Consider the following 19,315-nt stretch of genomic DNA (forward strand, 5'->3'; position numbering starts at 1 on the left):
AATGATAATATATATTATATAAATTGATGATGACGTGTTTGTATTGATATTGAAAATAATCAATACAAACACGTCAATCCTATAAACTGGATGGCTGAAATGAAAAACAAAGGAACCTAAAAAATGTATACTTCATAATTATTGTGCTATTGTCATTCATGTTTGTAGGTACATTTAACTAAAAAGGTAATGAATGACGATTGAAATATTAACTTACGTAGCTGTTTTCACATTATTCAATTATTGAGGAGCGTAAAAATCTGGGTTGTTTTTAAAGAACATGCCAACCATTATAGCGTCCACTTTAGGTAGATTTCGACTGCCTGCTTTTTCGAAATTAGGTTCCATGACAAACAAAATTAACACATAAAGAACAAAACTGATTACAGACACCTTGAATCACAAGAAATAAGTTATACAAGAAACAAAACCAAAAGCGAAATTCAGCAACTACGTGAATAAACGTTGGGATCATTTGTTATTTACGCCGCTGTGACGTCATAGCAGATGCAGCCAATCATGGATGTTTTCGGTCACGTGGTAACTTTAAAAAATATGATGTTTTTTCTCGACGATTTATAAATAAATAATTTATTATTTATATCATTTATTAATTTAAATCGCTTCAAAAACCTTATATATATATGGATTACACAAAAAAGTAATTTATTTTTTATACTGTCAAATAGCCTATTGTGCGTGCTATCTGGGTTGCAGTCCACGGTAGTTGAGCCTTCATTTTGTTATGTGGATGTTGTTGGTGTTCTGTAGGGTCAGTATGACCGAGCGGTATAGTTGTCTAATACCGGGATGAAATACCGTAGTGTTGTAAAACAAGAAGGGACGTACGAGGACGTACGATTGTCAGTATGGCCGAGGAGTGGAGAGAGTGGAGAGAGTCGTGAGTTTGGATTTAATATTGTTGTGTAAAAAAAAAGAAAGAAAAGAAGAAAAAAAAATAGTTAATCCTTAAAAAAATTATGAAAATTATGAAAAAAAAATTTGCAAAAAAAATTATGCAAAAAAATGATGCAAAAAAATGGTGCAAAAAAATGATGCAAAAAGAATGATGCAAAAAGAATGATGCAAAAAATATGATGCAAAAAGAATGATGCAAAAAAAGGAGAGCAAAAAGAATGGTGCAAAAAAAAAGAGAGCGAGTTATTGAAGGGAGTCCGGTCCAATAACTCGGCTATAGGGATTGCAGATCCGGTCTAGCACGCTATAGGGAAATCTGGTCTAGCGCAGTAAGCTAAAGAGATTTCCGGACTGGCACGCTAGAGGGAAATCTGGAGAGATTTCCGGACTGGCACGCTAGAGGGAAATCTGGAGAGATTTCCGGACTAGCACGGTTGCTGAAGGGCTTGCCGGACCAGCACATTGTTTTAATTGTCTTGTTCCCAGGTGCTCAGAAGTCGCTCGAGGACGAGCGTATGTCAGAATGGCCGTGACGGCGCCACCGTCGAAGCTTTAAAAAATAACGAACGGCGAACCGATAAAAAGCAGCGCGCCCGCACGACTCGGGTCATTCGTTCGCCGACCGTGGCCGAGTGCTCATCTATTACGAGCTTACTATAACTTATTTGTGATATTTATTTGATTAGTGGTCATAATTGTAATATCAAGTGATTGTATTAGAAATGACTGTATTGTAAAACTGACATGATTAAAAGAGCAACTATGGAGTTTCTTGCCGGTTCTTCTCTGTAGATACTGCTTTCCGAATCGGTGGTAAATAAAGAAATGATTGAGTTTGAGGTGTTTCTTTGCTCGATTACCCAACGCAACGCCCACAGCTTGAAAATAGATTCACATTCTACACCTTTCGCCGATATGCTCATAAAATTACGAAAGCAATGAATAGCATCGACAATAAAGGGCATAAATTATCATGTTTGCAATATATTATGGCTTTAATGGCAAACATAATTATGATCGCCATTTTCTTACAAGTTATTTTAGGAATTAAGGTTAATAGGTCATGTAGCATTGTTGTCTGATGAGACGAAATTCGTAACCTTTTTTTTGTTGGCTCAGTGGTTGGCCTCGGGCTTCATAAGGTTCGAAATTAAACGAGCGTGGAAAAATTTAATTGATTTTTAAATTCATATGTACGCTAATATCTCCACGTGAAGGTAAACTTCATCTGGATATGTGAATGACCAATATGCACTGAATTATGGCCTGAACCGTCATAGAAGCAATGTGAAATTGCTCCTATGAGGGTTTCCAATGTAACCCATGAGTGGACTGTGGAAACATAATATATGGGCTAATGGTGATGATGATGATGATGGAAGTCGGGAGTATGATTACGCATAGTTTTTACATCATGCATACAGCTGCATAATAATATGTTTATTGACTTATGTCATAACAATACCCTTATCAGGAGAAGTTATTTATGATAATTAATGATTTATTTATTACATTTATTTCTTTTATAAGTACACTAGCTGCTCCTCGCGGTTTCACCCCCGTGACTCCTCTCGCGTTGGTCGTAGCGTGATTATAATATAATATTCCTCGATAAATGAGCTATCTAAGACCGAAATAATTTTTCAAATCGGACCATAATATATCGGATATAAAAAGCTTAGAATACAAAATAAATTATTTTTGTTTAACATGATTAACTGTGTTCTTTGTGTAGTGCGGTATGAATCATTGTGTATTATGGAGTTTTATGACTAATCCATCTTTAGATACTAACTGATTACGCATTTAATTTTGATTATAATTAAATTATAACTAAACAATTAATGCCTTATGCCAACATATCGGATACGGGATGATGGAGTAGATAGAAGAATGGATGAATGAAGAAATGGATTTATTTATTTATGAAAACTTCACAGCTTGCAATATAATAATTCTTCTTCTTCTTTTAAGCCCCATAGTTGGGTATGGGCCTCATATTGTCTCTTCCACTCTTTGCGGTCTTTGGCCAGATGCATCCAAGATTTAGACCTCTATGTTTACAAAACGCCAACATCTATATATATAAAACTCAAAGGTGACTGATATAGTGATCTATCAACGCACAGCCCAAACCACTGGACGTATCGGGCTGAAATTTGGCGTGCAGGTAGATGTCATAACGTAGGCGTCCCCTAAGAAAGGATTTCCCGAAATTCTTGCGGGAACGGGGAAAAACGGGGATGCATGTACAAAGTCGTGGGCGGAAGCTAGTTACAATATAACACTTAAGGCTAGGTTATTATATCATTACGCTAAGACCAACAGCAGAGGAGCCACGCGGGTGAAACCGCGAAGTGCAGATAGTTAAGAATATAATTGCTACAAAAAACAACTATTCAAATTGATTATGTTTATTGGTAGTTTATCTTACACGTGACACACTAAATCTATAGTATCATCTCGTTACCCAATCACAAAAAATAAAACATTCATAAGTTTTATAATTTACATCTTATTTCATTAATGCGTCGTTTCTGAATTTTTTCCATTGAATTAATTTATGGTGACGTTGGCATTGTGTGACATTACTTTAAAGTTTAATTTTACGACAGTCTCAAGGACTGTCGTAAAATTAAACTAACGTAGTAATAACAACTTTTGCCACCTTACAAAAACGTGAATATAGGAAACAACCGAACTAATTCTATTTAATCCGAACTATAACACTACAACCAGGACGAAATTTTGGCGCCAGAAAGCTAGTTTTCAAATAAAAATAATAATCATCAAAATCTGTTCATCCAGTTGAAAGTTCTGACGGTAACGAACTTTTTTGATGACCATTAATTATTATTTTTTTAATCCTTGACGAAAATGATTACTCCGACTCAAAAATTCGAAATATAAATAAGTATGAAAATTGATTGAAAAATTGTTTTTTTTTTCAAAAGTTTGTAACTATGTACTATACCTAAGCATTCATAACGTGTTACCTTAATAAAATAATCCTTGACACAAATAAACGACCGAATTTTCTTACATTACCTACCTAATATGTATTTTATGTTGTGTATGATATTATCTAAGGTTGAACAGAATAGTTGTCACGAGACACGACCCTATGTACTTACGCAAGTCTTTGAAGGTTTTCCTTTTAAATATTTTGTATGTCCTTGTTACATATTATCATGTCTACTTAGTTATGTAATTACTAGTGTAGTACAAAAATAGGTAGGTAAAATCTATTATTATAATCTATTATTTACAGGCCTAAACAAATGGCATATTAAATATGACGCAGAATAGTAACTATTATTTACAAGCCTAGACAAATGGCGTGAAAACGCGGAAAAACGCGAGTCATCTATTCCATTTCTGCACGATTAATGCTCGAAGAGTAGGTAAACTTCTCGACGGAGTTGGATCTAATTTGTACCATTATAAAATTCTGAAAAACAGCATTATTTTACCTGATTAATGGCTGTAGCCGTAATAAAATACTATTAAGGTAGTCCAAAAATTGGCTAGTACATAATTTGTTTTATTTGCGTAATGTGCGATTTGCGTTTGTGTACTTATAAGAATGTAATTAGAGATGAAATTTATCTTTAATTGCATTCTCAAACTATTGATAAGATTTATCATTATTACGATACGGCTATCTTATCCCAAGTGCAATGATATTGTTTGCAATGAAACAATTATTTTCAACTGTAATTTTGTTAAGAAAGAGATTAATATAGATTAATCATTCCTTTCTTCAAATTGATAGATAAAATTTAAGTGTGGGCTTATGTTTTTTGTTATTTTGTTTCAGTTATTTAATAAGCCGCATGTATTACCGTATTCTTATTAAAATATATTATATTGCTTAGATAAGGACTGACTAATATTTTTAATATTACATATAAAGAGGAAAGGTTTGTAATTATGTATGCGTAATGCGTATGGTTTTCACGCATAAACTACTGGACCGATTTCAAAAATTATTTCACCATTAGAAAGCTGCTCTTCACTGAGCAACATAGACTAGGTTTTATCCAGGAAATCCCACGGGAACGGGAACTATGCGGGTTTCTCTTTGAAAACGCGGGCGAAGCCGCAGTCGGAAAGCTAGTATTACCTACTTAATATAATATTATGTTTCAAGGACTAAAACTTTAAAATAAAGTAAAACTTCTAAAAGCGTGTATTTATTTGATATTTCTTAAGATCAAATTCTAATTTTTCTCGGTTTTCTTATTTCATCTATTCATTGTATAATGATCATTGTACAGTACATTTAAAAATTGAAGGATACAAGTACATATTTCAATATTGTTAAGTTTTGTTTTTGTAATATTTTGGTAATTTGAATATTAATGTGTTTGGTCGAAAACACGTGCTATAAGAAACGAAGAAAAAGTGTCACTAACACACATTGAAGTCAAAAGATTACAATCCATACTAATATTATAATTAATGTGAAAGTAACTCTGTCTGTCTGTCTATTACTCAATCACGCCTAAACTACAGAATCAATTTTCATGAAATTTGGTATGGAGATATTTTGATACCCGAGAAAGGACATAGGATAGGTTTTATCCCGGAAATCCTACGGGAACGGGTTTTTCTTTAAAAACGCGAGCGAAGCCGCGGGCGGAAAGCTAGTATACCATAAAATTCAAAACTTATTCTACACTGTGTTATCATTATGAAACAAATATATGATTGTTATTTATTTATTACTAGCTTTCCGCTTGCGGCTTCGCCCGCGTTTTCAAAGAAAAACCCGTATAGTTCCCGTTCCCGTGGGATTTCCGGGATAAAACCTAGCCTTTTTTTCTATTCTTTATAAATTTATATTTATAAAGCATTTGAATGCCATAAAAACCAAAAAATATAAATTCAAGAAAAGGTCGTGTTCCATCGTTACAATATTGTATTCACTGAAAAGTGCTTCATATTGTTTGAGATGGTTGTTAAATCATTTCAATAGATGGCGCGCGGTGTGTCCCTTAAGACACATAAAACTGAAAGGATAGAATAAATTCGATTGCTCAGGCGGGTCACGAGTGGCTGAGTTGGTTAGGCATCCGCCCCGGAATGGCGCGAAGGATGCGGGTTCGGGTCCCGCCTCGTGATCGAGTTTTTTCTATTCTTTATAAATTTATAAACCTAGCCTATACCTATTACTCGTGGATAATGTAGCTTTCGAATGGTGAAAGAATTTTTAAAATCGGTCCAGTACTTTATGAGCCTATTCATTACAATCAAACAAACAAAGTTTTCCTGTTTATAATATTAGTGTAGATTTATTTAAACAACAAAACAAGTACAGCCGTTATAGTATTTTAAATTAAATTAAAAATTATATGAAGCTGAAGAGTTTGTTTATTTATTTGTTTGTTTGTTTGAACGCGCTAAACTCAAGAACTACTGGTCCGATTTGAAAAATTATATCGGTGTTGGATAGCTCATTTATCGAGGAAGGCTAGGCTATAGGCTCTGTATCATCAAACTAAGACCAACAGAAGCGGAGCCACGCAGGGGAATCCGCGGAGCGCAGCTAGTATTATATACGTTCTCCTGCAAAAAGTAGGCATATAATAAATACATTAAAAATATGAATTATTACGTAGCATAATAAATAGATTCTAAAAGTAATACGGAAGCATAAACCATAAAACTATTTTGAGATTAAAAAACATATTTAGGTTACAAGTTATTTCCATCTGTTTTATTAGTTTTTATTGCATTCTAACGAAAACCTGTTCGATACATTTTATGGTTAATTTATTCTAACATTATTTATGTATTGATTGAAAACATACATAACTACAAATGTGTGATAATATTTTATATAAGATATTCTTCTTCTAATATATAAAAATCAATGCCACTTTTCGTTGTAATTCCATAACTCGAGAACGGCTGAACCGATTTCGATAATTCTTTTTTTATTATATTCCTTGAAGTACGAGGATGGTTCTTATGTAGAGAAAACGTTAATATGTACCACGGGCGAAGCCGGGGCGGACCGCTAGTAATATATAAAAATGAATCGCAAAATGTGTTGGTAAGCGCATAACTCGAGAACGGCTGAACCGATTTCGATAATTCTTTTTTTATTATATCCCTTGAAGTACGAGGATGGATCTTAAGTAGAGAAAACGTAAACATATACCACGGGCGAAGCCGGGGCGGACCGCTAGTTAACGATAAAATATCATATAGGCGAACGTAGACATTGGATTAATATTTATCTAATCAAACCTTTTCTTTGGGAATGCGATATCGTGTTTCACAAAAAACCAAAATTTGTGTGAATTATCAAAGTAGTGTGCCTGTAAGCAAAATAAACAAACATTACAAATGTTGAATTCCCTCCAACAGTATTTATCGAATTCGACTCGTTATTTTTTATAGTTTACTAGCTGCGCGTCACGGTTTAACCCGCGTGGCTCCACTCTTGGTCTTAGTATGAAAATATATTTATACTGTGGTCTTAGCGTGATGATAATATAATATTATAGTCTGTAATAACTGATAAATACTAAACTAAATAAATTCCATTTTGGCATTGCGGCGCGATAAGATCAACAAAGAATTCACGATATTGGGTACATACTACAGTATGTTTATATTTCTTGTACTCAGTACTAGTTGAATACATATAGAAACAATGATTTGATGTTCACCGCAGAATACATAATATTATAACAACTGATCCATAAACCGCAATCCTTCGATTTGGATAAAATTATTATTAGCTTCTTTTCAAATAAACAATAGTAAATACAATAAATCTAGTAATAGTAAATAACTGAAATTATAAAGCAGAGTTAGAAATTAGGAACGAAAACGTAATATAATTTAATATCATAGCACGTTAGTAGGGTAAACTGTACTATGGGTATCTATGCAAGATTTCCCCACTAAAAAAAAAAAAAAAAAAAAAGGGTAAACTGTACTATAATGTCCTCTTTAAGTACGTATTGGAACCTATGATAGGTTCCGTTTAGATTATCTGCTATATATTACATACTAACTGTTCCCTGCGGGTTCACCCGCATTGCTTCGCTCCTGTTGGTCTTAGCGTAATGCCAATGACCTTCCTCGATAAATGGACTATCGAACACTGAAAGAATTTTTAAATCGGACCATACCAGTAGTTTCTAAAATTAGTGCATTCAAACAAACAAACTCTTCAGCTTTATAATATTAGTATTGATATGAATAGAAATTTACGCCGAAAATTGTCAAATGTGCACAGCGTGCGGTGAAACCGGTCTTACCCTAAAAGAGGAAATAAATAATTACAATAATTAGGTAGACTTAAAATTAACCTTTGCAAAATCGACGGAGGTTTTCTAATAAATTTTTGCTTGTTATTTGTTAAAAATACCCAATTGAATTTACTTTAATTATTGGCATTTATTTATATTTGAGTATAAGTATTGTAAGGAATAAATAAATTATACCTATAGAATTGCAATACTTCGTCTTTTTTGAAGTGAAACTTCTATAGGCGCGTTGAGAGTAGAATTTCACGGTCGCATCTAGCAATATCGTCACGACATTCGTCATCGGAGTAAGAAGACGATTTTGGTAGTATCTTTGAATCTTGCAAAAGAAGTTTCACTTCTGACATGTGAGCTCGGCACACACGCTCTTTTCATTATACTGGTGAACTTGTTCTACACAAGAATATGCTCTATTTATGTCAATGTATCGTTATCGGTCCTTCCAAAGTTTACGATGTTATTGCACTGTTATCTATCCATTATTCAGAAAAAAACAAACAAATCAATCGGAGTTTTTCTTTAAATCTTATAAATATTAAGATATATGGGGTATATTGAGAGTAGGTAGGTAGGTAAGGCTAAAGAATTTTGTTTTCTAGGTAGGTAAGTATAAAGTTTTTCAAATATGAAATAGGTAAGTAGACAATCATCAAATTGGACATTTCCATAAATTATGGAAGCAAAGGATATATTAACAGATAGTGACTTTATCTAACAACGTATGATATTATTCATGTATTATTCAAAAGCTAAAAAATATAACGTTATCACATTATTTATACGAGAACATTCAGTGTCAACGCCCATGTTTAAAAACGCATCATTTATCAGTTCAATTAGGTCAGTGATCCAAGTAATATTATGTTTTGCTCTAAAAGATAGTTAAACATCGTAGGAATTATTACAGACCTTTTGTCTTGTCAACCTGGATACGAGACCTTAATACTACAGATAAAAATATACCTAATACCAACCTAATAAATCAAATATAATACGTCATGCCAATATACGTACATACGTGGTACATACTTTAGTAAGTATGTACGTAGCAACGGATTTTTTAATTGTACCTAATTAGGAGTGGTAATCAAAGAATTATTTAAATTTATCGGAATATTAGATAATGATGAGATTCAAAAGACGTGATAGTTAGATTCAGTGTGACCAACCAGGTGGTAAATTAATCAAGTAATAAAATTGCGTGCGATACGAATTTACGAGTACGTAGTACGTACACTCGATATGAGTTGCCCCGTATTTTATACTTTGAGACTTTTTTCAGTAGGCACAGATAATAAAATAAAAAGCGGACAGCGGGTGGGTATAACCTATTTCTTTCTTAATCTTCATACCATTGATTAATACAATCTTATCCAACCTTTTCCAAAGGCGAACCCCTGCCGTCACCTTACCATGATCCGCGGACCCCTGCCGTCACCTTACCATGATCCGCGGACCCCCAAAAAACGTATTCGCATAAGTCAATCTATCTTATTTTAAAAATTGATTGATGTCTTTTCTTTTGTATAAAATAGCTCAGCTACCCATCACTTAACAGATTATTCCAGCTTAAAACTGAAAAATACACAGTCCGGCCGTCAGAGTGGCCTGGTATTATTATTTAGTATTAATCATTAATACCTCATAATATAAGAAAATGTTGAATACTTTATATAATATGTAAGTATCTTACTTTTTTATGTTTTTATACCATTACGAGACATTTCTTTTCCATAACTACCTTCTACCTACTCGTATATTATTCATCAATTTATGAATATAAAATCCCACCAAAAACATTTTCATGTAAAATGTTGCCAAGACGAGCCCATATGACTCGCACTGTCAAAAAGTTATCAGATCTCATGTAGAGCCAAGCTTCTAACACTACACGCCCTAACTCTACAAGGCCTAACTTCACAAACTCTACACCTTAGTCAAAATATGTGGCTTGGCCATTTCGCTACATTCACATCGGCGTAAGGTGAAAAATTAATTCACTGTTCATAACTTTTGTGTTATACAATAGTTCTTGTAGTAACGAACGGCCAAGCCACATATTTTGACTAAGGTGTAGAGTTTGTGAAGTTAGGCCTTGTAGAGTTAGGGCGTGTAGTGTTAGAAGCTTGGCTCTACATGAGATCTGATAACTTTTTGACAGTGCGAGTCATATGGGCTCGTCTTGGCAACATTTTACATGAAAATGTTTTTGGTGGGATTTCATTTCTTTTTGTAAGTTGTTTGTAACAAAATTTTATATGTCGATTAAACTTCTAATTTTTTTTAACAAACATATATATATCTATATATATCTAGGGGAACCAAGTTTTAGATTATTAGATTAGACCTCTAGGGTCATCAAAATTTAATTTAAAATTACAGGTCTTATACAAACTCCCATCCCCTAGTTTAAGGGGATGGGGGATGAAAGTTACAAGTTTTATAATTTTTTTGTTGTTTGTGTGCTAATACTAGCTTACATACAAAATTTCAGCTTTCTAGGACATTAGGAAATACCATAAGAATTTTGATGATCATCAGTGAGTCAGTGACGAAATTAGCGTTTTTTAGATATAAATAAAATCTGAAGTATAAAAGCTAATGTCATTAAAACTTAATATATTCAATAAATCCGCTATTGACAATATATCCCGAAAATTTTGTTGATCTAGCATAATCCAAACCCAAGTTATGAGGGTTCAAAAAAACGTCGAAGCGCTTCGAGAAAAGGTAGGTAGTGCCCGTCGCTTGATCGCTTGGCTCGTCTTGGCGGGGGCACTACCGTGCCCCCAGATAGTCACAAATCGTAGTATGATTGTGCCTTATCTGCAGTATATTAAGTATATAATTATGTTTATTAGCTTCACACATTTTATCTTATCAGATTGAACTTTTTATACCGAGTTTAATGAAAACAACATCAACACTATCTATGAGTGAAATTAGGCCATTATAAGTTTGAATGTTTATTAAGTAGATATTTCAATTAATTAGATGTTTATAATAATAATAATATAATATCAAAATAGCAGGTTTTTGTTAATGATACAAACGTATTTTTTAAACCAATGGTTTCTTTTAATATAGTCCGTTATTTCAAATCGATGACCAAAGGTGTGATTCTCAGTGAAGACAACAAAAACTTGAAATAAAAACACAAGGCATATATTATTTTATATAGAACTGTGAAACAGATGTGAAAGACATCTGTTTCTTCCCCTTCGAACTCGATAATATTATGATTCTGTTATTATTTTTATTGCACTTATTACAACTGCTGAGCAGCTGATGGTTGTGGAAAAGATTACAGAAATGGAAATAGTTTAGATTTTATTTCATTTTTATATCGTATTTTATTTCATTTAATGTATAAATGTGACGCAGTGTTTTTGAAACATCTTAGTCCTAAGATCTCAAGTGATTTTTCCTCAGCACAGAGTATCAAGTTGCTACCTTATAAGTTATAACCAAGAAGCTTATATCTAATACACTGGAGATTGCACTATGACCATTGACTTGTCACAAGAAAATATAACCTTGAATGACGTCAGTGTTGTTTTTTGTCTCTTTCTGTGGGTGACCACACTGGTTTGTATATTCAGGATTTTTCGAAATAGAAAAAACTAAAAATCATGGTCTATAAATAATAACGACATATATTTTTAACAGTATTAATTATATTATAATATTACTGGCCATACTTTATAGGTACATACAATTTTAATTGGTATAGAATGATAATTTTAAATAACTCTTGGCTACAAAGCCTGGATATGAACCGATATATAGCATTAACATCCTTTGTAAATAGAGGAAAGTTGTGTTTTGCATCAGATGCTGTTTACCAAATTGTAATCTACTCAGATCTTCTTTTTAAACGCGTTGCTTCGACGGGTCAATTTCAAGCCAAAATCATCAAAGAAAAACTGTTTATGAATTTATATTTTTTGGTTTTTATGGCATTCAAATGCTTTATAAATATAAATTTATAAAGGATAGAAAAAATTCGATCACGAGGCGGGACTTGAACCCGCATCCTTCGCGCCATTCCGGGGCGGATGCCTAACCAACTCAGCCACTCGTGACCCGCCTGAACAATCGAATTTATTCTATCCTTTCAGTTTTATGTGTCTTAAGGGACACACCGCGCGCCATCTATTGAGATGATTTAACAACCATTTCAACCATTATGAAGCACTTTTCAGTGAATACAATATTGTAACGATGGAACACAACCTTTTCTTGAATTTATATTTTTTGGTTTTTATGGCATTCAAATGCTTTATAAATATAAATTTATAAAGGATAGAAAAAATTCGATCACGAGGCGGGACTTGAACCCGCATCCTTCGCGCCATTCCGGGGCGGATGCCTAACCAACTCAGCCACTCGTGACCCGCCTGAACAATCGAATTTATTCTATCCTTTCAGTTTTATGTGTCTTAAGGGACACACCGCGCGCCATCTATTGAGATGATTTAACAACCATTTCAACCATTATGAAGCACTTTTCAGTGAATACAATATTGTAACGATGGAACACAACCTTTTCTTGAATTTATATTTTTTGGTTTTTATGGCATTCAAATGCTTTATAAATATAAATTTATAAAGGATAGAAAAAATTCGATCACGAGGCGGGACTTGAACCCGCATCCTTCGCGCCATTCCGGGGCGGATGCCTAACCAACTCAGCCACTCGTGACCCGCCTGAACAATCGAATTTATTCTATCCTTTCAGTTTTATGTGTCTTAAGGGACACACCGCGCGCCATCTATTGAGATGATTTAACAACCATTTCAACCATTATGAAGCACTTTTCAGTGAATACAATATTGTAACGATGGAACACAACCTTTTCTTGAATTTATATTTTTTGGTTTTTATGGCATTCAAATGCTTTATAAATATAAATTTATAAAGGATAGAAAAAATTCGATCACGAGGCGGGACTTGAACCCGCATCCTTCGCGCCATTCCGGGGCGGATGCCTAACCAACTCAGCCACTCGTGACCCGCCTGAACAATCGAATTTATTCTATCCTTTCAGTTTTATGTGTCTTAAGGGACACACCGCGCGCCATCTATTGAGATGATTTAACAACCATTTCAACCATTATGAAGCACTTTTCAGTGAATACAATATTGTAACGATGGAACACAACCTTTTCTTGAATTTATATTTTTTGGTTTTTATGGCATTCAAATGCTTTATAAATATAAATTTATAAAGGATAGAAAAAATTCGATCACGAGGCGGGACTTGAACCCGCATCCTTCGCGCCATTCCGGGGCGGATGCCTAACCAACTCAGCCACTCGTGACCCGCCTGAACAATCGAATTTATTCTATCCTTTCAGTTTTATGTGTCTTAAGGGACACACCGCGCGCCATCTATTGAGATGATTTAACAACCATTTCAACCATTATGAAGCACTTTTCAGTGAATACAATATTGTAACGATGGAACACAACCTTTTCTTTTTTTTTTTTTTTTAATCATATATTTCTGGGCTTTTGAACAAATGTTCATGGCAGCCCCATTGCAACAAACAACTTACAAACTAGACACATAACAATTAACATTTCTAACTAAAACAATGAGAACTCCTAGGAGCTAGCGCTATAAGTTGCAAGAAAATCTCCCACCATGCCATACACCAACCCTGCCTCCTCCGAGGAAGGGTTGGATAAAAAACCACAGAAAATTCCCATATTGGCCCGCGAAGCATCCAACTTTTGCAAGACTTCCACCCGCTTCGTCTCGTTCCGGACACACTCCACAAGCACATGATGCACGTCCTCGGTCTTTCCACAAATTAAACACAAAGGGGACTCTATTTTGCCCATCATGTGTGCAAAAGCTCCTAATGGCATGTGACCGGAACGCAACCTATGTGCCAACACAACAATATTGCGTGGTATATTACCAACAAACCAAGGTGAACGATGAGGCTGACTTTGAATAATTTTGTACCAAATACCCTTTGTTTTTGAGCGGAGATCAAAGTACTCGCGCCACTGCTCCAAACATAAAAATTTAAATTTAGGTAAAAGTTCAGAGTGATTCGGAAGAATATAAATCTCCGAACCGTCACTGATTGCTGCTTTTGCCAAACGATCAGCCTCCTCATTCCCTGCTAAGCCAATATGGGAAGGTATCCACTGTAGTTTTACATTTATACTATTCTCAATTGCCTTAATAAACTTGCTTATGATAACGTATGCAATAGGATAGCCTCTAAAAGTCCCATTCAAACAATGTAATAAATGTTGTATACCGCTTTTGCTATCACTTAGTATTACAACACTATCTTGTGCCTTATAATTATATAAAATATTGGATAAAGCAGCTGATATAGCAAACAACTCAAGAGTCATAATACAAACAGGCGACGAATTTTTATAACAATCTTCTACTTTAGAAGTAACATCGATATAAGCACAACCAGAGGGCAGCCCGGTGCCCTTTGATCCATCCGTAAATATTTTAAAACAATGACTATACTTAATATCAATTTCACGAACAACTTCATTTTTTAAAACCAACAAATTATAATTTTTTTTTGAATCCCGTATACAATCCAAGTAATCACATATATATTCTTTAATATTTACACCAGGGACCCAATTTTTAAACCGAAACAATTCTAAAGTGTGAGAGGTAAAAAGCCTCTCATCTTTAATTTCTATGTAAGTTGACGCCAACAGTGGCTGCTTTTTTCTAGACCAATAATTATTCGTACAAAGAGCACCGAGCTTGTCCAAAAGAATAGTAGCGGGATTATTACAAAAAGATTTGGCTTTAAGACAATATTTGTAAGCTAAATATTTTCGACGTATAGCTAGCGGAGGTATACAAATTTCACTCTCCATTACGTGGACTGGCGTGGATTTAATAAAGCCACCAATTATTCTTAACGCTTGATTTTGTATTTTATCAAGTTTAGAAACATGACATTGTGCACTGTTGTCGTATAAAAAGCTGCCAAAATCAATTCTACTCCTAATGATACTTATATATAGCCTTCTTAAGTGCTTAGGATGAGCTCCCCATCCGCTACCAGCTAAGACTTTCAAAATATTGATGAATTTTTGAGTTTTTCCGCAGACTTCATTTATGTGCCTACCCCAACGTAAAGAGCGATCCAACCAAACACCCAAATATCTAATATTTTCATTATATTTTAAATCTAAATTATTGATTTTAAGAGTTATATTATGTTGTCTTCGTCCCCTGCTAAATAGACAAAAATTAGTTTTATCTACCGATACCTGTAAACCTATATCATAAAGTAAAGATACTAAAGTATTTAATGCATTTTGAATATCCTGAACGCTATTATTAATAACGGGATTACTCGAATATATTACAAAATCGTCAGCGTACTGACCTATTCCTACACTAATGGTTTTACTAATCTCAGCAGTAACCAAATTAAAAAGAAGAGGAGATATTGGATCGCCTTGGCACAAACCGTTAGACGCCCACCTAACCAAAATATTACTTCTACTACTACTATTACTATCATCATTACAGGAATTAGAATTATTAATTATAAGATGTCTCTCAATTAAAAACTCCCAAAAATAATTGCACATTTTATAACCCACATTCAAAAGGTCTAATTTTTTAACTACGGCTTCAGTAAGAACATTGTTATACGCCCCTTCTACATCAATGAAACAAGCCAACGTCGGTATATTTTTAGTAAGGCCAATCTGAATTGACGAGACAAGGCAAGCTACTGAGTCTAGACAAGAACGTGATTTTCTAAACCCTGTTGTATGAACAGACAAAATACCATTTCTTTCCACATACCATTCTAATCTTTTACCAATCATATTATGAAATATCTTACATATACACGATATTAAGGAAATAGGCCTCAATTTGACTTCACTACTTAAATTTGAATTTAACTTAGGTATAGGTACAATTTTTATATCCCTCCATTGTTTAGGAATATAGCCAGTATCGAATATATCGTTAAAAATTTTAAGCAAATGGCGTTTACCTATTTTCGGGAGATTAAATATCATAGAATAAGTAATACTATCATTTCCTGGACATGTGTCTTTCTTTTTGAGGCACACCTCTAACTCTTCTAAACTGAAAGATGAATCAAGTAAACTATTTACCGATGATAATTCTGGCTTACGTGCTTTGACAAAATCAGGAGCTAATTTACATAATAATTCTTGTAAATCACGAGTCGGAGCCCTAAATCGGGAATTCCGACTACCTTTGATCCATTTAATTTTATGCCACATATCTGATAACGTAGTACTTTCGTTAATAGAATCGCAAAATTTCTGCCAATCAATAGACCTAGCTTTTCTTAATTCAGATTTAAATAATTCATTTTTACTTTCCAATATTGTAAGATTATGTGGAGTCGGATTTCGTCGAAATATGCCTAGAGCTAATCTACGTTGGGCAACTAAATGAGACAGAGATGGGTTCCAGTATGACTTAGGCTTGAATTTATTCTCTGGGTCAATGCTTACTTTTACAAATGGAATATGTTTGTCAGCAGCTTCATTGATCATTTCAACAAATCTATCGTAAGCAGCTTGAATACTTTCAAATTCTATACTATATTCTAGTAACGAGAGTTCAAGAGTCCTAGAAAAATCTGCCCAATTAGCTTTTTTAAAATTTCTCTTTTTGACAAAGTGGCTAACATCCTCAAAATTTACAGAAACTTTAATTATCATGTGGTCACTACCGAGATTTTCATTCATTACACCCCATGTAAAATTTGCAATAACGTCAGACGTAACAAATGTAATATCCGGAGAAGTCTCTTGTACAAGGTTATTAACCAATTTAACTCTAGTTGCGGTTCCTGTATTCATAGCAATAAAGTCATTATCTAGTGAAGCGTCTAACACCTGAGTACCCCTAACATCACTTTTAGAAGACCAATTTGTATGATGCGCGTTAAAGTCTCCGGCTATTATGGTTTTATATCTATACAAAGAAAAAAGTTCATCCCAATCTGATTGAGTTGTTCTAACTGATGACGGACAATAAATGGAAACTATATTTTTAATAAATTTACAATTTAGTACTTTTACGGCTACTGCTTCTATTCCAGGATTATTAATGTTAACATGATTTACTTCAGTTATGATTGATTTGTGAATTAAAATTGCTACCCCCCCGTATGAATCAATTCTATCCTTTCTATGCATATTATAATTAGTCATATTTATATTTATTTCCTCATTCAACCAAGTCTCGCTTAAGATGGCTATATGTATCTTATTCTGTATTAACAAACATTCTAACTCTAGCAATTTTGGTTTGATGCTTTGCGAATTCCACTGGACTATGTTAATGAAGCGCTGCTTAACAGGAACGCTATCCATGACCGAAAATAGATAGAAGATTAGAGAAGAATTCTCCCCTTCTAAATAAATCCGCTACCAATGGGTAGCACTCCTCAAACATTACGCTTAACACGTCCGTGAATTTCTCGCTCAGCATTTTTCTTGATAAAATAATGTCTCTTAATCTATTAAGTAACCTAATAAAACTAAAGTTATGCTTCTCTCTGGGTTCAGAATCTTCTCCATTACACTCACTTATTTCCTGATCTACAGTTACCTCTCTATCATCACGGTTTTTCTTGGGTTTATTTTTCACTTTTTTTCTAACTTCTTGTCCCTCTTTCACTGAAATGTTCTCCGACTCCTTATTTAAAAATTGATCGTTTGTGTATCCCTTATCTATATGTTTTTTATTCTGGTTTAATACCGCTCCACTGTAAGTTCCAACATTCCTATCGACACCCATATCATTCGGTATAATTATACTTGTATTCTCCACTATTGTATTCTGACTTCCTAAAGATTCTGTTTTCATCTTCTCTGTATACAACATCAATGCTTTTTTATATGAACAGTTCTCCGCGCTCATTATACATCTTAACTCTTTTTCTTTTTTAAATTCCGGACATTTACTTCTTTCAATCGCCATATGTGGACCGCCACAATTTACACATTTGAAAAATTTTGTGTCACAATTCTCGTGGTTAAGACCACACTTAGGGCACACACTTTTTTTATGTGGACAGAATTTTTTCAAATGACTAAAGCGCCAGCAATTCGCACACTGCGAGACTGGGAATGTATACGGTTCCACTATAAAACGACAACCGTATGCAGAAACATAAGGCGGTATAGCGGTACTCTTAAAACAAATGCGAATAGTTTCACTGTCAACCCATATCCCTTCACTATTTTGACGACGTAAACGCCGCAAAGAGGCTATCTCACTCTCACATACAAAAATCTTTTGTAACTCTTCTATACTTGTGTCTAAATCTATTTGCCTCACTATGCCATAACAAAATTTCAGCTCATCAGTTCTATAACATCTCCAATCTCTTTTAATTAACTCTTCGCATTGTATTAAGAAGTCAGCATTCTCTTTATCTCCAAAAGCAATCGATACTTTATAATTACTTTTAAATTTAATTCTTACAATATTCTTAATGTTCAAGTCCCTTAACAATTTTGCGAAAGCGATTTGTTTAGGAAGTTGATCTTTTGACGTCAAAGTAACCTCATATATTATATCCGAACTTTGAGAATGAATCGAACTATTGTTCGTTGCCTGATTGTCGTTTACTGCATTTCTTTTCGACTGCTTCTTAATTAACCGCTTCGATTTTCTATTTACCTCAATAAAATCATCATTGTCTAAATCACTATAATCTCTCACCCGTTTACGATGTATTGATTCATCAGAAGACATAACCGCAGACCTAGGGTGTAAACCAAATAGTTCACCACCCGATTCTTCGTTAAAAACACCGCCGCATGGATCGATCGCACACGCATTGTCAGACATTTTAAACGAGTAACGACGTTAAGCGCCTGCGCGTAAACAACACGTACAGCTCACACGGCTGGCGCCGAGCGACTGAAACCTTTTCTTGAATTTATATTTTTTGGTTTTTATGGCATTCAAATGCTTTATAAATATAAATTTATAAAGGATAGAAAAAATTCGATCACGAGGCGGGACTTGAACCCGCATCCTTCGCGCCATTCCGGGGCGGATGCCTAACCAACTCAGCCACTCGTGACCCGC

At 34.2% G+C, this 19,315-nt stretch overlaps 1 protein-coding gene across 1 annotated transcript; it reads right to left on the bottom strand.

Moving 5' to 3' along the window:
• Positions 1–17,578: 17,578 nt before the first annotated feature.
• LOC123693200 lies at positions 17,579–19,072 on the bottom strand. Its single transcript, XM_045638198.1, has one exon. It carries the CDS (start codon positions 19,070–19,072, stop codon positions 17,579–17,581), a length of 1,494 nt encoding a protein of 497 aa, XP_045494154.1.
• Positions 19,073–19,315: the final 243 nt, after the last annotated feature.

Source organism: Colias croceus, chromosome 7, assembly GCF_905220415.1.
Source record: "Colias croceus chromosome 7, ilColCroc2.1".
NCBI lineage: Eukaryota > Metazoa > Arthropoda > Insecta > Lepidoptera > Pieridae > Colias > Colias croceus.

Bases quoted from the DNA above. Each gene is read 5' to 3' on its own strand.
- LOC123693200 (XM_045638198.1), bottom strand. From the start codon at position 19,072: ATGTCTGACAATGCGTGTGCGATCGATCCATGCGGCGGTGTTTTTAAC.